The sequence below is a fragment of the Oryctolagus cuniculus genome, chromosome 18 (genome assembly GCF_051225735.1).
Source record: "Oryctolagus cuniculus isolate XC-2025 breed Fujian yellow rabbit chromosome 18, ASM5122573v1, whole genome shotgun sequence".
NCBI lineage: Eukaryota > Metazoa > Chordata > Mammalia > Lagomorpha > Leporidae > Oryctolagus > Oryctolagus cuniculus.
The window spans coordinates 77,389,298-77,412,639 of record NC_142884.1 but is presented as its reverse complement, the minus strand read 5'-3'; the positions used below and the strand labels follow the sequence as shown (position 1 = coordinate 77,412,639).

The 23,342-nt window shown below is 67.1% G+C and overlaps 2 protein-coding genes and 1 pseudogene across 13 annotated transcripts; 2 read left to right on the top strand and 1 right to left on the bottom strand.

Annotated features, from left to right (window-relative positions):
• The first annotated feature begins 219 nt into the window (after positions 1–219).
• MTHFSD (methenyltetrahydrofolate synthetase domain containing) lies at positions 220–12,906 on the top strand. Of its 12 annotated transcripts, none has more exons than XM_070061862.2 (8): positions 220–375; positions 2,106–2,209; positions 2,950–3,063; positions 5,928–6,041; positions 8,134–8,224; positions 8,941–9,053; positions 9,223–9,348; positions 11,140–12,906. In XM_070061862.2, the coding sequence occupies exons 1-8, from the start codon at positions 360–362 to the stop codon at positions 11,554–11,556; spliced, it is 1,095 nt and encodes a 364-aa protein (XP_069917963.1). In that variant the 5' UTR covers positions 220–359; the 3' UTR covers positions 11,557–12,906. The 12 variants fall into 12 exon arrangements, with proteins under 12 accessions (XP_069917963.1, XP_069917962.1, XP_089175700.1 ...); XM_070061861.2 differs by lacking the exon at positions 2,950–3,063 and adding an exon at positions 3,095–3,208 and having other exon boundaries at positions 221–375; XM_089319574.1 differs by having other exon boundaries at positions 351–375; positions 2,950–3,208.
• LOC138846830 (small nucleolar RNA SNORA40) lies at positions 3,554–3,675 on the top strand (annotated as a pseudogene).
• A 7,075-nt stretch (positions 12,907–19,981) lies between the features above and the next one.
• On the bottom strand, positions 19,982–23,314 carry FOXF1 (forkhead box F1). The gene is made up of 2 exons (XM_002723921.6): positions 22,047–23,314; positions 19,982–20,990 (listed from the first exon to the last, which is right to left on the bottom strand). The coding sequence occupies exons 1-2, from the start codon at positions 23,191–23,193 to the stop codon at positions 20,830–20,832; spliced, it is 1,308 nt and encodes a 435-aa protein (XP_002723967.5). The 5' UTR covers positions 23,194–23,314; the 3' UTR covers positions 19,982–20,829.
• Between the last annotated feature and the right edge of the window lie 28 nt (positions 23,315–23,342).

The window sequence follows — 23,342 nt, the reverse complement described above, 5'->3', positions numbered from 1 at the left end:
GGGTCCGCCGCCTCCCGGGCACCCGCAGGCTCTGGTCCCGGAGGGGCGGCCTCCAAGGCCTGGGAGGGGGACGGGCGCGTCTGCACCGGCAGGAGCCCCGAGACGCCAAGACGCCGCTCGGCGGGGTGAAGCCCGGGGCGCGCTCGGCGCACAAGGGCAGGCGAGCGGCGCGCCGCGGCCCAGCGTCAGCGCATGCGCGCGCGGGCCTCTCCCGGAAGTCTCCACGGCGACGCCGCTGCTTTCCCGCCCCCCCCCGAATCCGGCCACCGCGCAGGCGCGGGAACAGCGCGTGCCGATGACGCGAGACGACGTCGCGTGCCGATGACGACCGGGCGACGTCGCGCAGAGATCGCGTAGCAATGGAGCCGAGGGCGGGTGAGGGGCGCGGCGGGCCGGCCTGCGGCGGGGTCTGCGCCGCGATCGGGCTGGGTCCGCGGCGGCCCCGGACGCGCGGGAGGCTGGGGACGGCGCGGGGTGTGTGCCGGCCGTTGCGACCACCCCGCGTGGTCGGGGGACGCCGAGGCGCGCGGCGGTGACGCGGGCGGGGTCGGCGGAGACCCTGCCCCACGCCGCTCCCGTGGCGCGCCCATGCCACGCGGGAGCGCGGCGGGGAGGAGCGGCGTCCACGGCCCGGCCGGGGGTCGTCAGCTGCCTCGGAACAGGGCCCAGGCGTCGCCTGGTCGCGCCCCGGGCTCTCGTGACTTTCCCGGGGCAGCGACCTGCCCTTGGCCCTCGGCCCCGCGCCCCGGGAGCGGGGGTCGCCCGCCTGCTCGCGCGGAGTCGGCCGTGCCGCAGGGCCGTCGCGGTTGCTGGTGAAGGCGACGCACGGACCAGGGAGGGCCCCCAGGTCTGCCCAGCAGCCGAGCGCTCAGGGAGTGCGCCCGGGGGAGATGCCACGGCCCCGGTGGAGAGGGGGCGCAGGCGCGCCGGCACTGGACCTGAGGGCGCTGCCAAGCGCAGCGGGGGCGCGGTCCCCGGCCAGGGGGAGCCTGACCCCTGCTGAGCCCAGGCCCGGGGAGGAGACTGCGCCAGGCACACAGTGGGAGCCGCCGCAGCGCCCCGCAGCCGAACCTGCGGTGGTCTCCTGCCCCCAGGGGTTCCGACGCCCGGCCGGGCCGCAGCCGCGCTGTGCCTGCAGCGGACGCTGACCTGGCCGTGCGCCGGTGAGCGGCGAGACTTTGCCTTCGGTTACAGACGGCACCGCTCAGGGGAAGGGAAGGTCTGTGTGCAGCCCGAGATGCGGGGAGGAGACCGGGCACCTGGCAGGCCTGGGCAGGAAGCCGTTACAGACTTCGCCAGGCTGCAGGTGCTGACTTAGTCCTCGGAGGCCGCTGGCTCGGGCTCCGCCGGGCTCTGGGCCACTCCCTCCCGCCATGGGCTGAGGGTGGGCGCGCAGCCGCGTGCCGGGCAGTTCTGTAGTCCTGGCCCCGATCTCCCATACCGGAGGTCGACTCGGCCCCAGCTGCAAAGCCTCCCACGTCCCCTGCGGGCCGTGTGTCCCCGTGGAGACCCCGCGATGGCCCTGGCGAAGCCGAGCCCCGCCCGGCCGACGTTGCCTTTGGGCATGAAGTCTGCCTTGAGATGGGTGCCGGGAGCCGCTGGCCGGGTGACAGGTCACTGGCGCGCCCCTGGCCGAGAGAAACATCCAGCAAGTACTTTAAAACGGGCTCGTCCGAACGCTGGCTTTGGCTTGACTTCACTGGAAAGTGACTCTTAGGTTTCCGCGAGAGGAACCCCCGGGCAGTGCGGACTTTATCAGCCCTGCCCGGTCGTGTGTGAGGCGCACCGTGGCCCGCGGGCGGGATTCCCGGGCCTCCCACAGCGACCTGGGCCGGCCAGCAGGGGACCCAGAGCCACGGCTGACACACAGCCGTCCCCGTGTGGGGATGACCGCACAGTCCATCCCCGCAGTGGCCCAGGGGAGCCCGGGCTCGGCGAGGGGGTCCTGGCGTGCGTTTCGTACACTGCGTCTGGGCCCTTAGCCACTTGGGCCTGAAGGGGAGAGGTCTCCTGGGCCTGGTTTCTCAGGGCGGAGCTCAGCGGGCACAGCGTGGCGCCGAGTGCACGGGTGGTGTGCTAGTGAATCGCGCCCGTTGTCGCCGTAGGGGTCTCCAAGCAGGACATCCGTGAGCGCATCTGGGACCACATGGAGTCACAGAACCTGGCTGACTTCCCGCGGCCTGTGCACCACAGGATCCCCAACTTCAAGGTACAGAAGCCGCGGGGGGCGTTCCAGGGCCAGGTGCGTCACAGGGTCCCCGCCTACCCACGCTGCCCCAAGGTGGCCCAGGCTTTGCTGGCCAAGGAGCCGTGTGAAACGGGAGCCGCTTGGCGGGCGCTGTGCCGTGAGGCACGGCCCTCAGCTGCCGCCCCTGGGGGCCACCAAGCGCGTGTTTATCCTGGCTAGAGGACGCCTGTCACCAAGTTTGCCTCCCTGAGGGCCTAAGCAGTGACGGTGCGGTGAGAGGCCCAGCCTCCGGCACCCCTGTGCGGGAATGAGCGCCTGGCCCGTCCCTGCGACACGGGGCCGCAGTGTCCAGGGTGTCCGGGTGGTGGAGAGAGGTGGCCTGCAGGTGCAGGTCCCAGGAGAGCCCACGTGACAGCAGCGGGTGGATCCCGGCCAGGCAGGCCTGAGGGCCGGACGAGACCCCCCCATGGGACCGTCTGTCCCCCAGCACCCAGGCCAGCTGAGCCGCTCCCAGAACGCCCTGTCCCATGCTTGTCTCTCCAGGGAGAGAAGCAGGAGGGGTACAGGGGAGCCGACGGAGGCAGACCCCTGGCGGGGGTGGGAGCCCTCCGCTCTGGTGGGGTGCACGGCTGTGGCCATTCTGTGGAAGCTAACGGGCGCTCGGGCCTGGTACTCTGCCTGCCTCGTCTGACACGAGCCAGGGCCCCCGGCGGGCCGCGGAGCCTCCGGCGCTCACTGACAGCCAGTGACCTTCACTACAGGGCGCGCCCCACGCGGCTGAGCTCCTCCCACGCCTGCAGGCGTTCCGGACGGCCAGGACCGTCAAAGTCAACCCCGATGCACCCCAGCGAAGTGCCCGCTTCCTGGTCCTCGACGTAAGTGCGCTCTGTCTGGTTGCCCAACTAGGGGTCTTACGTGGCTTGCCAAAACCTGCAAGACATGGACGTTTTCGCCAGAGCGCAGGAAGTGAAAGTGGACCCCGATAAACCGCTGGAAGGTGCCCGGCTGCTGGCACTGCAGGTAACCCCACCCCGCGACGGGCCTGCCCAGAGAGATGGCGCCCCTCCCGGCAGCAGGGTGCCCTGCGCGCTGTCGGCTGGCAGCGGCCCCGAGGCTTTCGGGCCCCGTGCGCTTCCTCGGGTGTTCGTTTCCTGCTGCTGCAGCTGACTGATCCTGGCGAGAGCCGAGGCAGGACCGACAGGACGCCCGGCTGCGTCCCCGGAGGCCTGCAGGGCGGCTCCTTCTCGGGGAAGGGCCCAGGTCAGGTTAAGCTGATTGAGCGTAATGTAACGTGCATGGACATAAAACCCGGTGTCAGTTTTAATGCTCATATCTGTTAGGCACCCGTTTGAAAACAAAATAAACTGCACTTGTATCGGTTCTTGTTTAACCTGCACAGACTGACACAGGTGCAACGGGTAAACCCTCTTCTGCAACCCAGAACGCATCGACCACCATGAGTTTTGATACAAACAAGCAGGAATAGGGTAAAAAAATTTTTTAAATCAAAATAAGCTCCTAAATCAAATACAGGCAAAGACGTAGAGGCCCAGACGCTGCCGGCGCGGATGCAGTGGCCGCTGACCGGAAAGGGGCGCCAGGGCCACAGCACGAGGCCCTGGGAGCTCTCCAGTGGGGACCCGGTGCCCCCACAGCTGCCGTCACACTGCGGGGAGGGGGATACCGGGGAGCACAGGAAGAAAGCGGCGGCACGCGGGGTCTGAGCGCATTCCCCCGCAGCTGGCTGCTCCCCTGTGCCACCTGAAGAGACCGGACGTGGGCTGAGTGGCAAGCCACACACCACTCGGGGGAGGGAGGCGCGGGGCAGGCAGGACCCTGGCTGCACACGGCGCTGCATGCTGCCCACCAGCTTCCGGGCCGGCCCTGCAGTGAGCGCCGCGCCAGGCTGGTGTGGCCGGGGCTGAGACGGCTGACCTGGGGAGGTGGGGCTTGCAGAAGAGGGCGCGCTGAACCCCAGCCTCTGCTCATCCCACCTCTCCCATGGAAGCACCCCTTCCTCACGGTCAAACCATGGCTCAAGCCGGCCAACTGTGGCTCAGTGGGGCTGCCTTTGGCCCGGGGTTGCCTTCTGCCCCGACATGAGGGCAGCCGCTCCATCCTTAGCTGCAAGATTTTCTAAACATGCTGCGTGGCTGCCCTGCATACAGAGAGAGGTGTCCCTGCCCTGGGTCCCTGCATAAGAGAGAGGTGTCCCTGCCCTGGGCCCCTGCATAAGAGAGAGGTGTCCCTGCCCTGGGTCCCTGCATAAGAGAGAGGTATCCCTGCCCTGGGTCCCTGCATAACAGAGAGGTGTCCCTGCCCTGGGTCCCTGCATAAGAGAGAGGTGGCCCTGCCCTGGGCCCCTGCATACAGAGAGAGGTGGCCCTGCCCTGGGTCCCTGCATACAGAGAGAGGTGTCTGTGCCCTGGGCCCCTGCATACAGAGAGAGGTGTCCGTGCCCTGGGCCCCTGCATACAGAGAGAGGTGTCTGTGTCCTGGGTCCCTGCATACAGAGAGGTGGCCCTGCCCTGGGCCCTTGCATACAGAGAGAGGTGTCTGTGTCCTGGGCCCCTGCATACAGAGAGAGGTGGCCCTGCCCTGGGCCCCTGCATACAGAGAGAGGTGTCTGTGCCCTGGGCCCCTGCATACAGAGAGAGGTGTCCGTGCCCTGGGCCCCTGCATACAGAGAGAGGTGTCTGTGTCCTGGGTCCCTGCATACAGAGAGGTGGCCCTGCCCTGGGCCCTTGCATACAGAGAGAGGTGTCTGTGTCCTGGGCCCCTGCATACAGAGAGAGGTGGCCCTGCCCTGGGCCCCTGCACAAGAGAGAGGTGTCCGTGCCCTGGGCCCCTGCATACAGAGAGAGGTGGCCCTGCCCTGGGTCCCTGCATAAGAGAGAGAGGTGTCTGTGTCCTGGGTCCCTGCATACAGAGAGGTGGCCCTGCCCTGGGCCCTTGCATACAGAGAGAGGTGTCTGTGTCCTGGGTCCCTGCACAAGAGAGAGAGGTGGCCCTTCCCTGGGCCCCTGCATAAGAGAGAGGTGTCTGTGTCCTGGGTCCCTGCACAAGAGAGAGAGGTGGCCCTGCCCTGGGCCCCTGCATACAGAGAGAGGTGGCCCTGCCCTGGGTCCCTGCACAAGAGAGAGGTGTCTGTCCTGGGTCCCTGCATAAGAGAGAGGTTGCGCTGGGTCCCTGCATACAGAGCCTCCCTGAGCTGCCCCGCCCTCAGACGAGTGACTGGCTCATGACAGGCCCTGGGACTGGCCCGGGGCACCTGACAGCCGAACAGAGCCTGTGACATCGGCGGTGAGGTACCGAGCAGGGTGCCAGCTCTCGGACCGTGGCTCAGGGGACAGCAGACTCCATGCGAAGCTTGGGTGAAGTGGTGTTTTCAGTGTCGCTACGCTGTCCTGTCTCCACCTGTTCTGGCGGTGGAGCGCTGAGTTCCGAGAGGCGGAGGCGCAGCGCACTGAGGGCCTGATGGGGTTTCACGGGAGCCGCCCTCGGGCGGGATTTCTGTGCTGTCTTGCCCCGGCACCGGAGAGGGAGGTTGGTGACCGCCGCGCCTCGTCGCGGGAAGGCCACACTGGGAACAGAGTCCGGCTGCGCCCCACACGCGGAGTCTGCCAAGGAGTAACCTCCTTGGCGGACACCAGCCGATGCCGACTGGCGGTTTGCCCTCCCTCCTGAAGCGAGAATGCCCTTTGTGCAACAGAACCCACACTGACTGTCTGCCCTACAGAGCAAGAAAACGCTGCTGGTCCCGACGCCGCGGCTGAGGACGGGCCTGTTCAACAAGATCACGCCTCCCCCCGGAGCCTCGAAGGCCGACCTCAGGCGGTGCGCCACCTCCCAGGTAAGCGCCGGGAGCGGTGCCACCCGCCAGGGAGACACCTGCGCCCTGCCAGCCTTCCGCCCAAAGCAGCGCCATGAGGCAGACGGTGCCATAGCAGAGCCGAACGCGCCGAGACGTTAGTGTGCGGCACTGTCTCCCATGGAGGAGCCGCGTGCGAGGACTCCGGGGCCGCTGGGCTTCCGTGCCGAGCTCCCGTTTTGCACCAGGCTGGCAAGTTACCGGTTCCTGGTGGAAAGCCAAGGCGCCGCAGGTCCGGGGGCGCTGGCGCCCTCTAGTGTTGGCATGGCTGCACAGAGCCGCGGGCGTTGGGGTGGGATTTCCAAAACGGGCCTAACTGGAGGCTGTGGCAGGACAGTTGGGTGCTAGAGGTCTCCAGAGCGTTCGTGGGAACTGTGTTACTGATCAGCGAGGCGTGGCCTCAGAAGGGTTAGCACTGTGGCGGGCTTCGTGGTGCAGTGGGCTCAGCCACGCGTGGGGCGCCCGCACGCCGTGTCAGAGCTGGTTCCAGTCCCGGTACTCCAGGCTCCTGATGCGGCTGCTGACAAGCTGTGAGGCAGCAGGGGACGGCCGCGCCCAGTACCCGAGCGCCCGCCACCTGCACGGAGGCCAGGATGCAGCTCCCGCCCCCGCTCCCGCCTGTCCCTTAGCCCAGCCTGGCTGCGGCAGGCATGTGGGGAGTGGCCCGGTGGTGGAAGCTCTGTTTCTCTGCCCTCTCTGTGTGTTGCTCTGCCTTTCAGATAAGTAGATAAGTCTTTAAAGAAAATGGCTACAGCGGGGAGCTTACTTTTGATCCCAGGCTCCTGCAGACTTGCTGAACTGCCTAGAGCAGGATTCTGTGGGCTGCGTGCCGCCTGGCGGAAGCCGCGTTCAGGGTCACCCCCGGTGTCTGGAGCGGAGCTCGTCTTGCGAGTCACGGTTAGGAAACAGCTCCCGGTGGCCTTTCAAACAGTCCTAACGCAAACCCTGTGTTGTTGGCTTCCTAACCCAGGAGAACAAGAAATAGTGAATCCGACATATCCCCGCTAAGGGCCTGCCATGTAAGTCCGCTGTGAAAATTGAGTGCTTTGCTCTGTTTATTGATAGCCCATCTTATTCCCAAAATGGAGTCTGTTAGGGCCCCACAAAACTATGTATGACGTAGGGAAGCCACCCCGCGAGCGCGCCCAGCCGCTGCAGTCGCCTCCGCGGCCGCTGGGGAGCGCACGCACACGCTCCCGCGGCGGGACTCCTCTCCCAGCTGGCGGGGGGGCGGCGCAGGGCAGGGGCTGTGCTGGGCGGCCCCCAGGCTTCGCTGAGGGCCAGGCAGACCGGCAGCCGCTTGTCCCTCACCTGCGGCGGCTCCGTGCAGGCGCAGGCACTCTGGCTGGGTAGCAGTGTTGTTTTGTTTTGTTTCAAAGATTGTATTTATTTATTTGAGAGGTAGAGTTACAGTGAGAAGGAGAGACAGAGAGACAGGTCTTCCTTCCGATGGTTCACTTCCTAAACGCGGCAACAGCCGGAGCTGCGCCAACCCAAAGCCAGGAGCTTCCTCCAGGTCTCCCACGTGGGTGCAGGGGCCCAAGGACTTGGGCCATCTTCCACTGCTTTCCCAGGCCACAGCAGAGAGCTGGATCAGAAGTGGAGCAGCCGGGACTCGAACCAGCGCCCATATGGGATGCCGGCACTGCAGGCCAGGACTTCTACCCGCTGCACCACAGCGCCGGCCCCTGCGAGAGTTTTAGGAGAGTGCTCGTGCAAGGCTTGTGCGTGCCGGCCGTGCCTCGGGCGCTCAGTGTGGGGCCCAGCCGCGGTGCCTCTGTGCTCGGTCCTGGGGACTCCCCACCCAGCCGGAGTGCTAACCACTGGGCTCTGTGCCTCATGGGAGAACACGCGCTAGACTTTAAGAAATGACCTGGCGCCAGCAGCTCTTTCTGCCTCCTTCCTGGGAGGGATGTGGGGGTGCACCTTTGCTGGGTGCTGACTCTCCACAGCCGGATGCCGGCGTGCGCTTGGGCAGAGCCTGCGCTGGCTGGTCCCGGGGGCTGGCTGGAATCCGCTGCTCTCCGACCACGGGCCTGAGGCCGGGCTGCCTGGCGCACATCTCCACCTGCAGGGCGTCAGGAGCCACAGCGTGCCCGTGGGCCTGGACTCCAAGGTCCTCGTGGATTTGGTTGTGGTGGGATCCGTCGCTGTTTCTGAGAAAGGTGAGGTTTGCCCACAGGACGTCTCGGGGTGACAGGTTCCTGGGTGGCCGCTGTGCAAGTTCCCTCCGGCCGTTAGGAGCCGCTCAGCGCTGCCGCTTCCCGCCGTGACTGGCGCCGCAGGATTGGCTGCCCCCCCACCCCACACCTGTAGGGCGCTCACTGCTTTCTGCCCCGAGGCCGAGCGCCCGGAGCAGCGCGTGCTCGCCGGGACTCCGGCCTGTCCCCAGGCCTCTGGCGGCGCCCGCAGCGCGCGTCCGCCCTCCCGAGCCCTGGCCGGCAGTGGCCCTCGTCCCAGCTCGGTCGTGGCTGTTCTGTGCTTGGGAAGCATGGCCCCTCCCGCCCCCGTGGGCGAGGCAGGAACGGTGTGCTGGGTGCTGGCAACGAGTCTGGCCCCCTGGGCTGGGGTCCTGCGGAGACGGGGGGGGCACAGCATCAGCGCGGGCCCCTGGGGGCCAGGTGAGGGGGGCAGGGCCCGGCAGGAGGAATCTGTCCCTGCTCTTGGTGGGAACTCCTTTATGACTTGGAAGGCGCGGGCTCTGTCTCCCTTGGTGACGGGGACCTGGTCCCTGCCTGGTGTCCCAGCCGCCGTCCATTTCCGGTGGCGCTGGGCGTCCATTTTTGGTGGGCTCCATGCGGTTGCCTCCGGGTGACCTGGGGGAGGTGCACCCCCCGGCGGCACCCTGGACCCAGGGAGGTGCTGTTCCCTCTGCCCGCAGGCTGGAGGATCGGGAAGGGAGAAGGTTACGCAGACCTGGAGTACGCCATGATGGTGTCGATGGGCGCCGTGCACGAGGGGACGCCGGTGGTCACCATCGTCCACGACTGCCAGGTGCTTCCTGCGACGGCGCCCGCTGGGGGAGGGGCTGCTCTGGCCTGGCACCGGAGCCGGGGTGGACTGCCGGGCGCAGCCGCCTCCCCTACGGAGGACTCAGGTGCTGTGTGACTCACGTCCGCTGGGCGTCTCCCCGGCGGCCCTTTACCTGCCTCTGCCTGACCAGGTCGTGGACATCCCGGAAGCCCTCCTGGAGGACCACGACATCATGGTCGACTACATCCTCACTCCCACCCGGCTCATCGCCACCGGCCGGGAGCGCCCGCAGCCAGCCGGCATCGCGTGGTCCAAGGTGGGTGGTGGCCGGGCCAGGCGTCGCCTGGCGTGCAGCTGTCTGCGGCGCTGGCCTGGTGCTTGAGGGTCGCCGTGGGGTCTCTTGGGTCGCGTTTCCAGGCTCCAGGGCTGCTTACAAACCTCTGGGCCCTGATGTGCGGCTGGGGCCGAGTTCTGCCAGTCCACTCCTAGGAGGCAGCGGTTTGCAGCCCTGTGCGTTCGTTCCCTCTCTAAGTGCTAAGATTTGTTTATCTGAGAGGCAGAGGCAGAGAGAGAAAGAGATTGGTCTCCTGTCCTCTGGTTCACCCCCCAGATGGCCACAAGGGCCGGAGCTGGGCTGATCCGAAGCCAGGAGCTTCTTCCAGGTCTCCCACACGGGTGCAGGGGCCCAAGGACTTGGGCCATCCTCCACTGCTTTCCCAGGCCATAGCAGGGAGCTGGATCAGAAGTGGAGCAGCCGGGACTGGAACTGGCACCCATATGGGATGCCGGCACTGCAGGTGGTGGCTTTACCCGCTACGCCACAGCGCTGGCCCTGTGAATCCAGATTTGTCCACTGCAGGTGTGGACCTCCAAGCAGAATGGGAGAGGCTTGGAGGCCAGGCCGGGCCCTTTGGAGGGTGCCACTTTGTGACCCTAACCTGCGGATCTTAGCTGTCACCTGGGATTCAGGTGGTGGTCATGCCGGCAGAGACCGGAATGAGGGAGAAATCATAGGGGGATGAAAACGGGCAGATGAGGGACCGTCCGGGTGCAGCAGATGCGGCCTGGCTGTGCCGGAGCCTCCTGACCCGCGCTCTGCTGGCCGTAAGCCGCGACCTCGGCCGCTGGCCAGGCCGTTCCTCCTCTGTGGCCCTGAGGTCGCCCCCGCGTGGGGCTCTGAAGGACGCAGCGGCTGCCCCTCCTGCCCCGCTCTCCTGCAGCAGGGCGAGCTCTCGTGGACATTTGTTGGGGCGGGGGTGGGACCCCACGCTGCCGCAGGGACTGGGGTGGAGGAGGGGCACGGACACTGTGGCCAATGCCTGAGCCCCTTCCCGGACGACCTGTGGAAGTGGGGCCCGAGATGCCCCTCTTCCTGAGTGTCTCCCGTCTGTGCCGCAGGCCGGCTGGGGGCGGGCACAGAAGGCGCGCTGAGCCGCTTCCACCGCCGGCCTCCTGCCCCTCTGTCCGCGCCCTCGCTGGGTCCGGGCTCCATGCTGGGAACACTGGGAATGCCGGGAACACTCCCGCCCATCCCGGTGCCGGCTCAGGTCCCTGCTGCTCCGCTTCCGTTTCCTGTGACTGCCTGGGGGACGCGCTGCCGCCGGGCCCTGCACTAGCTGCTGTGCCGGCTGGGGAGTCAGCCAGCAGGTGGACGCCCTCTCTTCTGGGTCTTTCCCTCTCGTCATTCTGCCTTACAAAAAAATAAACTAAGAATTTTTTTTTTTTTTTTTCAAAAAGAAAAAAAGTGATTCCCTCCCGAGCTACAGACCAGCCCAATACAGAGCGAGATTATCTGATTGTAGTCACTTTAATTTTTACTTTTTCCCCGTTTATCTGAAAGGCAGCGCACCAGAGACGGGGTGGGGGTCTTCTCCTCTCCCCTCCCCGCCCGGCCCCGGGGGCTGCTCTGTCCTCCCGGCTCTGGGCCTCCCCGTGAGGTCAGCAGGTTCTTGGGGGCGCTGCCGCCCCCTGGGTCTCGCCTGCGGTGTCTGGAGGTGCCGGCTCACCGACAGCCAGAGACAGCCAGACACGTCCGTGCTGGGAGGCCCCCGGTGACCCAGTCCCTTCTGTGCACCCTCAGAGCAGCGGAACCGCTTGGCTTTTTCAGATCAGCCCTGAGATGATGGAGAAAATCCCCATACTGCGGAGCCTCCGGCGCCGGGAGGAGCAGGCTGGGAAAGACGTCGCCCTCCGGGACGTGGCGGACAGCCAGCGGGCAGCTCCCCCAGGGAGCGTCAGGAGGCCCCAGGACCCTCAGGGAGTGGCCCGCGGTTCCCCGCTGCTGGCTGCCACCGTTTCCGTGGGGAACCTCCCCCACGATGCCCGCGTGAGCGATCTCAAGAGAGCCCTCCGGGAGCTCGGGCTGATGCCCCCGCGGCTCACCTGGCAGGGGCCACGGCGCCCCGCCCTGCTCCACTACCAAGACCCAGCCTCGGCCCAGCAGGCGGTCTCCTGCTTGCAGGGCCTGAGCCTCGGCGCCAGCACCGTGAGGGTGGCACTGGCCGAACAGCAGAGGGACAGATGACCCACGGGCGGCCACGGCGGCAGAGGCGAGCGTGACGGCCTGCTGCTGGCCTGAGTCTCGGAGGGGGCGCCCTGTGCCCCTGCTCCTGGCCGGGCTGGGCTAGGGGAGCCGCAGGCAGATGACAACGGCGCGGCAGTGCAGTGCCTCAGCGAAAACCGCTCCTGGGCTCACCCTGGTTGGACGCAGGGGAGCCCACGCCCAGAACTGCACTGGGGGCCGCCTCCCGCTCCACCAGCCAGCCTTGCCTGGCCCGGGCAGGCGGCCTGGACTCATGGCAACCGCAGGCCCCCGGCACACGGGTGCCCACATGCTCGGCTTGGCCCAGAGCCTCCGGGTCCCTGGGTCCCCCAGGTGCTTCCGGCTGTACTGCCCTCTCCAGACGCGCGCTTACAGTGGTTGCAGGCAGACGCGCGCTTACAGTGGTCGCAGGCAGACGCGCGTGTGTCGCACGCTCGGGGGTTTCAGCAGCGTGCGTCTGCAGCGTCCCGGGCCTCAGCAGAGGGAGGCGCGTGCTGCCACACCTGCCCCCGGGCTCCACGCTGGCGCTGCTCCTCGGCCCGCACATCCGCCGTGGTTCCGGGCCAGTGGCCGGTCCGTCCTCCCCCTCCTCGCCACAGTGCCCGTCCTGCGGCTGGCAGACCCCCACGCAGCTTTTGCTCGCTCGCTCTCGTGGGTTTGCAGTGAAACTTGTAGCAGATCCACCGCCCTGAGCCGGCGCCAACGCAAAACGTCCACCAAGGCTGCGATGCACCCCGCCGTGGCCTGCGCCCACGGCCATCAGGAGTTACCAGGGCTGACGCCCCACTCCCGTCGGGCAGTCTCCAAATCCCTGGGAGCCTCCGCCCAGCCCCCCCCCCCCCAGCCCCAGATCCACGCAGGTGGGCTGCAGCTCTCCCAGCGCCGGGACCCCAGGCTGCGCCCGAGTGTGGCCCTTCCCTCGGCTGATAGATCTCGCTGTGCTCAGACTGGGAGCAGCCTGGAACCAGCGCCCAGGACACCCCCTAAGGGGAAAGACCCAGAGCCTGCACCAGGGCTGAGAACTGCGACAGGAAGCGAAGGGAGAGCACAGCCCCACAAACCGCGGGAGAGGCACCTCGTAGCAGGTACTGGGGGAGATAAACACACAGCGGCCAAAGCACAGCCGGGGGCACCCTGGAGATGCGGGTGCGGCCCGAGTCCTTGGGCCCCTGCCACCCACGTGGAGACCTGGGTTCAAGTCCCAGGCTTCCAGCTCTAGTCTGGCCCAGTCCCGGCTGTTGTAGGCATTTGGGGCGCGAACCAGTGGATGATCTCTCTCCTCCCACCTACCTTTCAAATAAAATGGAAAATGCATGTTTACAAAAGCAGAAACGGCAGCCAGGCTTCAGCCCTGGTCCCGGCGTGGTCACTCCAGGGTCGCTGCACCCGTGTGCAGACATCAGCAGTCGATCCCAGCACTCGCTGCCCGGCCAGGCCTGTGGTCCTGCGGTCCTGCTGGCACAGAGGAGCTGCTTCCCGCCCTCATCCACGGGCAGAGGCGAGGATTTCGCCCCTTCCCTGTCTGCCCAGCCCCGCACGGGCCTGGGAGCTGCCTGGCTTGCAGCTGCTCCGTTATCCCCGCCCACGGCAGGAATCTCACTCCCTCTTCCTGGTCTCCTGTATTTGGGTTCAGTCTAACCAGAGTTCCGAATGGCACAAGACCCTCAAACGTGCGGACTGTGGACTCCAGCCTGTTCTTTTTAAAAAGTATTTGAGAGACAGAGGAAGGGAGACGGAGCATCTGTCTGCGGGTCACTCCCCAAATGCCCGCAGTGCCCAGTGCTGGGCTGGAGTCAGAACGCGGTCCAGGGGCCGGCACTGAAGTGCAGCAGGTAAAGCCACCGCCCGGAGCACCAGCGGCCTAGATGGACACCAGTTCAAGTCCCAGCTGCTCCTCTTCCGATCCCGCTCTGCTGTGGCCTGGGAAAGCAGTGGAAGACGGCCCAGGTCTTTGGGCCCCTGCATGGGAGACCCAGGAGAAGCTTCTGGCTTCAGATCAGCTCAGTTCTGGCCATTGCAGCCCTTTGGGGAGTGACCCAGCAGAGGGACGACCTCTCTGTCTCTCCCTTTCTCTAGCTCTGCCTCTCAAATGAAGTCTACAAGAGGGGAGAGAACTCAGCGCCGTCTCCCTGTGAGTGGCAGGGACGCAGTCACCAAGCCCTCGCTGCTGTCTCCCGGGGCTGCACAAGCAGGAAGCTGGGGTCGGGAGCCAAGGCCTGAACTCGAACCCAGGCCCCGTGCGGGGGACACAGGTGCCTCAGCTGGTGTCCTCCCTGCTGGGCCGGACCCTGCTCCCCACATCCTTCCACACGTCTCGTCTCGGGGCTTCGCAGAAGCCTTCACAGTGCGTCTCCCAGCAGGAGGAGACGGCCGGGGTGCAGGTGCGCTGCCCCACTCCCCCAGCAGCTGAGGGATGGGGCGGGTACCGTGGACTGCCTGAGCTGTGGCAATGCTGTGGGCGCTGTGAAACTCCAGAGCGCCCCGCATGACAGCCGGGCCTCGGGCCACAGAGACCACCACGCGGGCAGCCCCTGAGACTGCGGGCTCCACGTGGTGTGCCAGGTGCTGGCTGTGAGGGGGCCCTGGCTGCCCCGGGGAGGGGTCCGCGCAGGAGGCGCCAGCCAGCACCCCGCACAGGGCACCCAAGCCCGGGTCCCCCAGCCGAGCTGCCCGGCTGATGCCGGCTGCGGAGAAGCGAGCTCTTCTCCGAGACCTGCCCGGGCTGTGGAGTGGGAGGAGGAAGGAAGGAAGGGAGCCCAGAGTCCGGGGGAGTGGTTTGTCCTCAAGCAGCTGTGTGATTCTGGGCTGACAGTCACACACACTACAGCATCCAGGTGTGCCTATAAACCTCCGCGTGTCAGCACGGACGCCACGATCCATACCCCACGCGCGCCGAACCCCCCACCCCGAATGCCCGCCGTCCCCCTCGAGCAGGGAGCAAAGCCGAGACCGAGCCGATCACAGACCGCGCCACGCCGGCCCCGCGTGCCACACAAACCGGAGAGAGAGAGGCAATGCCGGTGGTGTTGGCAGGAGCAGGAAGCACCCGGGGAGGGGGCGGAGGGGCTGCTGACTCCCACCAGGGCTCAGGGCACGCAGGGCACAGGTGGACTCACGGCCCGCGCCTGCAGGGGTCTCGTGGCCACGCCACCAAGCAGCTACACCTGGTGCCAGCCCGCCCCCCTCGCCCCGGCTCACCTGGCCCTGCTGCTCGGGACGGCTCCATGTCTGCCTGCCTCTGCCGACCAGGGCGCCGGGCACGCTTGTCCCCCGCTGCAGGGGCGTCCTAGGCCCACACGGTCCGCAGCCCCGCCCCCGCGGAGCCCCAGCCGCTGTGCGGGGCTCAGCTCCGTCCTGGGCTTTCCCAGGAACCGCCCGGGCCACCTTCCCACCAAGCAGCCCCTCCCACGGGGCGGGGCGTCTCCCGTCAATGGAGCCCTTTATTGCCGCCGGCCATAAATCATAGGGGCGAAATGGGAGCTGACACCGGGCCGTGTAATGTGGATATTTTGCACTTTGGATGGTTCGGAAGCCAGCAGCTCAGTCCCCGAGGTGCTGAGTTGTGAGCAAATGAAGTCTCTCTCTCTCCTTGGAGGGCGACCCGGCTCAGTGGACGCCCAGAGAAGCCCCGCGCGGCGGGCACCGGCACCTCCCCGTTGTCCGGATGGGAAAGGTGTGGCTGGGAGGGGTTTTGCAGCTCCCCGAGGTCTCGCAGGGAACCATGGACACAAGCCCGGCACGGCGGCTGGCTGCAGTGTGGCCCCCAGGGAGCGCGTCCTCTCCCGTGAGAAGGTTTCCCTCCACCCTGCGACCGCGCTGGACAGCCGGGGCGGGGGGCGGGGGGGGGGGGGCAGAGGAGCAGCTCCGGCCCCGCCCACGAGGTCAGGACCCAGTGGCCGCCGCCAGGGCGCTCGCCTCGGCCACCCCTCCCCCCGCCCCTGCATTATCTGCTGCTCCTGGGGCCAGCGCAACTGTGGAAGCAATGTTTACTTTCTTCTCATTTTTCTGGAGTTTATTTTAAATACGCCCCATCATTTGTGCAATTAGGCAAAGACGGAATTCGTCGTGCCCCTTTCTAGGAATCGCCGGCTGCTCCTCAGCCGAGGTCACAGGCCCCAGACCCCAGCGTGGGGTGCGCGCCTCTGCCCAGCCCCGGGGGACCCAGCGCCCTCGCCGGCTGCACGCTCGGCCCCAGCGCGCACCGCGCGGCGCCGACAGCAGGTGGCGCTGCCTCCCCGCGGAGGAACAGCCAGGGCCCACTCCCTGGGCAGTGACGCTTCCCTGCCAGACCCCAGAGCCCTGGGCTGCTCCTCCCTGGGGAGGGGGTCTCCTGACCTTGAGCTCCGCCCAGGAGCAGGCATCACAGTAAAAGGTCCCAGAACCGGACAGGGACCCGCTGCCCCCGAGCCTCAGCTGCCCCGCCTCCCCCACCGTCTTGCCCCCCGGCCCTCCCTGCTCCTGGGAGCTGGTGACCACGCCCAGGATGGCAGCCTCCCAGAGACCGAGAGCACCGGGCCTCGTCTGTCACTCGCTCTGGGGCTGCGCCCCCAGGCACACCTGCCCGCTCCTTTCCCGGGTCCGCTGAGGTCCTGGTGCACCCAGGTGCTGGCCGCGGGGGACCCAGCGCCCGCTCTGAAAGAGGCCTGGAAGCGCCCCCCCCCGCCGCGCTTTGCAAGCAGAGCCCCCCTCCCCCGTGCCCCTCCCCCATCTGGCTGCCGTGGGTGTCACCTGCTCGCCTGTTCCAGTGTGGCCTGGAGGGAGATGGCAGCAGGTTCCCGGTGTCCATCAAGTGTGGGAGTCCATAACAGCTCTATCTCTGGTCTTGTGGTCCAGGAAAACAATTATTTTACACCTGCAAACGTCAGCCATCTCTCTTCTTCCACCCATCCCCGAAGCACACAGAGAAACACAGTGTGCAAGGCCCGGATCCGTCTCTGCCCTACAAGGAGCCGTTTCTCCGGCAGCCCGGTCTGGCCGGTCACCTGCTCGCACATGGAGGTGCAGTCCCTGTGGGAGACACCAGGGGGCTCCCTCCTCCACACGCTGGGGATAGGGCACTGCCCAGCCCAGCTCTCTGATTTGGTTTAAGCTTTTTCTGTGCAGCCCCAGAAGCATCTCGGGGTCCGCCGTGGAAACCCGGGGAATGGGTGTCGGTGGCCCTGAGAGCTGGGCCAGGCTCCCCATCCCGCCCGGGGCCACTTCCCAGCTCCGTTCCCAGCGACCGGCCACGCGTGGGTCCCAGTGCGCTGCCGCCGCCCGGTGGGGCTGCATCACAGCTTGCTCAGCTCTCCCCCTCCTCCTCCCTCAGGCCGGGGGCTGGCGGGACGTGGCCTGTTGGTCAGCGACACAGCCTTGGGGCTGGAAGTCCTGGGGCTCAGTGCCAGGTCTGCCTCTGACCAGCTCCCCGGAGCCAGGCCAACTCGGGGAGCACAGGTCAGCCCGGAGGGGGAGCAGCAACCCGACACACCTAGGCAGATGCCCAGGGCCTGGCCCCCGCCGGCCTGGCTCCCGGGCCCCAGTTCTCTCCAGCGCTGTTCTGGGAGCCGGAGCCAGAGCCTGTGGGCGGGCGGGAGGGGGCAGCAGAGGCCAGCCAAGCCGCCTTCAGCAGGGTTTCCCGGGGCCTGAGACTCAGTGGACAGGGACCTTGGCAGTCGTGAGGACCCCCACGGAAAGGTGCGAGGGCTGTGGGGTTCTGAACGCCATCGCCGGAGACTGACCAGTGGCTCTCGGGGGTCCCCGAATCTGCAGTTCCGGCCGCCGCCACCCCAGGATTTCTGGTCCCGCTCGCAGCCGGCTGGCCTGCGACTCCTCTGACCGCCCGGTCCCCGCTGGCCGCAGGGTGGGCCTAGGAGATCCCAGCGTTGGGTCTGCGTTGGAGCACCAGCGCGCCAGCCCCAAACTCACTGAGAAAACGCCGTCTCAAGCCCTGCGGGGTCTTCCTTCTACCCGGAAGGGTGGGAGCGCCCGATGCTCCCAGGGGCACATGGCGGCGCGCGCTCTTGCCCCTCCACACGTCCAAGGTGCACCGTGCGGGGTTCCCTTGGCTCGCTAACCGCCCTGGGTGCCTCAGGACAGTGGGCCGGGCGTGGGGGAACCCGGGCAGCCCAGGGGCTCCAGCCCTGTCACCCAGCAGGAAAACCGCGCAGGGAGCCCCGCGTCTCAGCGCCGCGACCCCTCCCCGCCTGTACCCTGCAGCCCCGGGGTAAAGAAAACAGTAGGAAGAAGCGCACCTCTGCGGGGCAGGCGCCCTCACCCCAGAGCCCACACCCGGGTGCCTTCCGCCTTCCGGCCGCCTTGCGCTGAGAGTCCGGCGCGGGCGCAGGGGCGCGGCCTGGCCTGCAGTCCCTGCCGCCCGGGGTGGGGTGCCGCACAGAGACGCTTCTGGGGGGTGGTGATCGGCGCCCCCCACCCGCCGCCCCTCCCGGAGCGTCATAGATGCTCAGCGTCTGACTGCTAGCTCCACCGCGCGCCCCGCGGGCTGTGCGGGGAGATGCGGGGTTCCCAGGCCGCCGGCCTAGTGCCCGTGGAGCGCAAGGGGCACCACGCGGCTTTGCGTTTGGAGCTGGAGACTTGCACTCAGGATCCTGCTCCCGCCGCAGCGCGCGTCCCACAGCCTGTGTGCCGCCGAGGCCTGGGTGGGCCCCGGGAGAGGAGGCCACCGGCGCGCGGCCTGAGCGCGCGGCCTGAGGTCCCAGACGTGGCGGCGGCGGCGATCTGCCTGCGGGGCCGTCCTCCCGGGCCTGCCTGCGCTCTCCCTCACACCGCAGACAGCGGCTCCGGCCCAGAGGCAGAGGCCCGGTCCTGTCTCCCGGGAACCGGACGGTTTTCCTACAGAAGCCCCGCCGGGTGCCTCCCACCCAGCCGGGCCGGGGCTGGAGCGCGCTGAGGAGCCGGTGGAAACGAAGGCGCCGCGCAGGAGAAGAGCCTGGAGCCGGGGTGTCCACGCCAAAGCCACGCACCGCCCGGGGAGACGAGGGACTGCTGGAGGAGGCCCGGGAGCGCGCCGGCAGCCGCCAAATTGGGTTTTTCCTAATCGGCCCCTACTTGGGGCGCAGTCTCCAAAGAAGAGGGGCGCTGCCCTCTCCCCAGCGCGAGCGCCTATCCTCGCTGGACTGGTTTGCCGCTCCGGCGGCGGGCGGCTGAGGCTGCGGCGAGGCGGCCTCCGCCGCGCGGAGCAGCCCCTTCTGGGCCTGGCTGCGGGAGCGCAGGGGCCCGCGGGGCGCGCGTGCGGCCCGGGCCTGAGCCTCAGGCCGCTCGGGCCGGAGGGCTGGAGTCGCGGCCTTTTCCGCCCGGCTTATCTCGGTTTACAGACCGCCGTTGGTTAGGGATGTGAATTGCCCTGGCGCGTTTATTGATAATTTGGATGTGCCGAGCTCGGGAGAAATTACCCCCACGTCCCAAATGTCAAATCTGAGAAGCAACAGGAGCCGAGACCCGCGACCCCAGGACGCGGAGCCGCTGCGGTGGGTCTGAAGGCGCCCAGCGCCCAGCCCGGCGGCCTCGGGTGCACTGTCCCGGGGAAGGAGCTGTGGGATCCGACTCGGCCCCACTGCAAACGCCCCTGGCACCTTGCTTTGCCACCTGCGCCCCGCCCAGGCTCCAACCTTACCAGGTTCATCGGGGAAAATCAAACATAGGACACCAGGCACACACACGCATGTACACGCACACACATACACACATCAGACATGCACTACACGCATACACACACCAAACACATGTGCCACACGAGCACACACATACAGGCACACACACCACACACACACACACACACGCATGCCCACAAACCCAGAATACGCACGTGCACACCCACAAACAAGAACCAAACCAAAACCGATCTTCTTTGTGATTTCTAACAGCTGGAATATGATGACAAAAATTTTGCTACATCTATCTACATATATGTACATGGCTGTCTACATATCTGTCTACATACATGTACAGCACCCTGCCCGGGTCTCCAGAGAGTGAACAGAAAACGCCCATTACAGAGAAATACAAAAGAAGCCTGTCTCCGGATTCCATTTTCCACAAACTTTTCCAAGAACCCTGGCATCAGCTACAGACGCAGGGACACGGTGCACACACACATACACACACACACACAGCCTGCGCCATCTCCCCCGGGAGAGACCACTGTTCTGCTGTGAACGTTTGACGATTTCTTTTAAAACGAGATGACGTTCAGAGGGCCAGAGGGCTCTTCCTAAAAACCAGGAGCCGAGAGGAGCGGCGACGGCAGAGCCAGGCTGGCCCGGAGGGAGCGGAAGCCCAGCGATCTACCACACGGTGTATGGTTTTGTGTTTCCGAATTTGGGGATTTGGGAGATATTTTGCAACCTTAATGCCAATAAAATACCCATGCGCTCTGATTTCTAGCTGATACGATGTTAAAGGCCACGTACAAACGTTATACATTTTTATTTTTGTTCTTTTTTTAGGAAAAAAATACACAAAAGGCAAAACATCGTCAAATTGTAACTTTATACAGTGCAGAAGGAAATTTAAAATACGTGTGGCAAACGCTGCTCGCCAGCAGCCAGGTACTAGAAAAGGGGGCAGTCCTTCATATTACATATATATATTTATATAAAACATATGGAAATTTGTTTTTACACAGATGGGTCTTTGTTTCAAATTTACAATGGGTCTCTAAAAAAATTCTACACGGCAAATATTGCCAACAAAGTACACCATTAACACTGATCAACGGAGGGGCGTCTGCGGGCTGGCGGTGCTGGGCCGAGGACGGAGAATAAATAAGAGGACGCGCCTCGCTGCGGTCGCCCTAGCGCGGCGCCCCCCGCGCCGACGCCGGCCGCCCGCAGAGCCGCGCCGAGGGGAGCCCGGCGGGGGCGCAGGCCCGGCAGCCGCGACAGCGCGCGGCTTCGGACACGCAGGCTGTGGGCCGCGGGGTCCACCTGCGGCGGGCCGAGGAGGTCTCCTCCGTGGCGCGCGCCCCGGGGCCGCGCGCTCCTCCCCGCACGAGAAGACGCTGCGGGCCGCCTGGCGCGCTCCCAGGCATCCTCTCCAAACGGTAAAAAATGAAAAGATAAATACGCGGCCCAGGGCGCGAGTTCTTGGAAGCCGCGGGTGTCACTTGTCCGGAGCGGCCTCGGCGGAAGCGGCCGTCGGCGTCGCCGGAGCTGCACGGCGGGCGCTGGGGCGAGGGGAGCCGGCGCCGAGCCCTCCCCTCCTGCCGTCGGTTATACCTCGAGAGTGGAGCCGTGCCTGGCGCTGCCGCGCGCCGCGGCCTCACATCACGCACGGCTTGATGTCTTGGTAGGTGACTTGCTGGTGGTAGTAGGAGCCCCCGCCCGCCGAGTGCATGGACGAGGACGCCATGGCGTTGAAGGAGAACACGAACTCCTTGCGGTCGCACATGCTGGGCGACTGCGAGTGATACCGCGGGATGCCTGTGGGGCGAGGCGACAGGAGGGAGCGGGGAGCCCGGCGTGAGCCTCGAGGCCGCAGACGCAGGGGAGAAGCCGGGCCCACGCCGCAGTCAGCCCGGCTCCAGCGCACGCCCGCCCGCCCGCCCGCTCGGCCCTGCCGGCTGCATCCAGACTCCCTCGTCCTGGGCGGCGGGGGGCACCCCAGACCCGGGGGAGCAGCCTTGCTCCTGCAGCTCCCGCCACCCGGATCCCGCACCGGCCCCACTCCCCCTGCGGAAGCCAGCAAGGGCGCCGCAGAATCCAAACTGCAGAGGTTGGGGCGGCCAGGGAGAGCGAGAGCTCTGACCTGAGCAGGAGCAGCCCCCCTCCCAGAACCGGCCCCGGGCGCAGCGTGGGCCTTTGGCGTTTGAAACAGCCCAAGCCGGCGACCACCGGGCTCCCGCAGGCCACTGACAGCTGACCCCTGAGCGCCCCTGCTGAGCTCGCTGGGCACCAGGTCCAGAGCCAGGCCGAGGCCGCTGTGGGCTCTGGGGTGGGGAGCTGGGGGTGGCTGCAACTTTCTCCGAGGGATTGGGGTTGGGGGTGGCCCGGAGGCCTGGACACTGGGGACCTGAGAAACCAGCAGCCGCAGCACTGGGCCTGGGGACCTGCACAAAATGTCCCCGGACCTCAGCGCCGCCCCACCAGGCCTGCTTCCCCTGGAGGCCGCGGGCCGAGCCTCAGAGGTGGCCGGGGAGGCATGGGGCCTAACTCTCCGCTCTGCCCAGGGCCTGGGGCAGAGGCAGCTCTGGGGCAGCCCCGGCGGGCTGGGGGCAGGCAGGGTGGGCCGCCTGGCTGGTGCCGAGACCACCACTTCCACACTGGCACCCTTCTGAGGTTGACAGGGCCCCAAAGGACTTAGGATTCCGGGATCTGAGACTTGGAGGAGCATGGGGCCTACCTGGTCTGGCGTGGGAGCTGGATGAGGAAGGAGGGCTAATCAGCCTGCAGTGGGGACCGAAAGCGGCGGGCCCCTCCGAGGGGCAGCGCCAGGGCCCAGAGGCCCCCTGGGAAGCCGCGTGCCGGGGTCCCACTCACCTTGCAGTTCGGCCGGCGCGTTGTGGCTGTTCTGGTGCAGGTACGGCTGGTCCAGGGAGTGCGTGGAGAGGCTGCCGGACAGGGGGTTGGCCGCGGGGTTGCAGGGGGACAGGGGCTGCTGCTTGATGTAAGAGGCGCCACTGTTGAGCGCCGCGGAGGCCGAGGGCGGCCAGGCGGCCGCGGAGCCCGAGTAGACGGCGTGGGGCTCCATGACCCCGCTGGCGGCGGCGGCTGCGGCCGGCAGCAGCGGCGAGGCCGGCACGGAGCCATCGTGGTGCGGGTACTCGCCGGCCGCCGTGCCGCCACAGCTGCCCATGTACGAGTGGCCGCCGTTGGCCGGCAAGTGGGGCACCGAGTGGCTGGGCAGGGCCATGCCGTCCACGTTGCCCGGCAAGTGGCCATTCATCACGCCCAGACCGCCCTCCAGCGCCAGGCTGTTGGGCGCGCAGGAGAGGCCGCCGGCCGAGCCCTGGAAGCCGTAGGTGTCCGGGAGGTGGTTGAAGCTCAGCCCGTTCACCATGCTGTACATGGGCTTGAGCGCCTGGCACTTCCTTCGGAAGCCCCGCGGCCGCCGCCGAAAGGAGCCCTCCTCGAACATGAACTCGCTGGCCGGGTCGATGGTCCAGTAGTGGCCCTTGCCGGGCCGCCCGAGGCCCTTGGGCAGCTTGATGAAGCACTCGTTGAGCGAGAGGTTGTGGCGCACCGAGTTCTTCCAGCCCTGGTAGGCTCCGCGGAAGAAGGGGAAGCGCGCCTGCAGGAACTGGTAGATCTCGCTGAGCGTCAGGCGCTTGGTGGGCGAGCTCTGGATGGCCATGACGATGAGCGCGATGTACGAGTAGGGCGGCTTCTCCGGCCGCCGGATGCCCGCGTTCGTCTTCTTGGCCTTGGACGCGCCGGAGGACGCGGGGTCCATGGCCGCGCCGCCGCCGCCGCCGCCGCCGCCGCCGCCGTGCGGTGGCTGCTGCTTCTCGGGCGCCGAAGACATCGGGTGCCTGCTGCCGCCGCCGCCGCTGCCGCCGCTGCTCTGCGCCGCCGAGGAGCCGGGAGGAGGAGGAGGAGGAGGAAGGGGAGGAGGAGGAGGAGGAGGGGGAGGAGGGCGCGGGGGAGGGGGCTGCGTGCGCGGGGCTGGCTGCACCTCTGCCGTCATCGGCGGCCACTTCTCCCGAGCGAGCCTCGGCGCGCCCTCCCCCGCTCGCCCGCCCTCCCCGAGGAGCCGCGGGATCCGCCGGCGGTTGGCTCGGCGCCCCCCCTCGCTTTCCAACTCCCTCCTCCCCCACCCCTCCCTCCCTCCCTCCC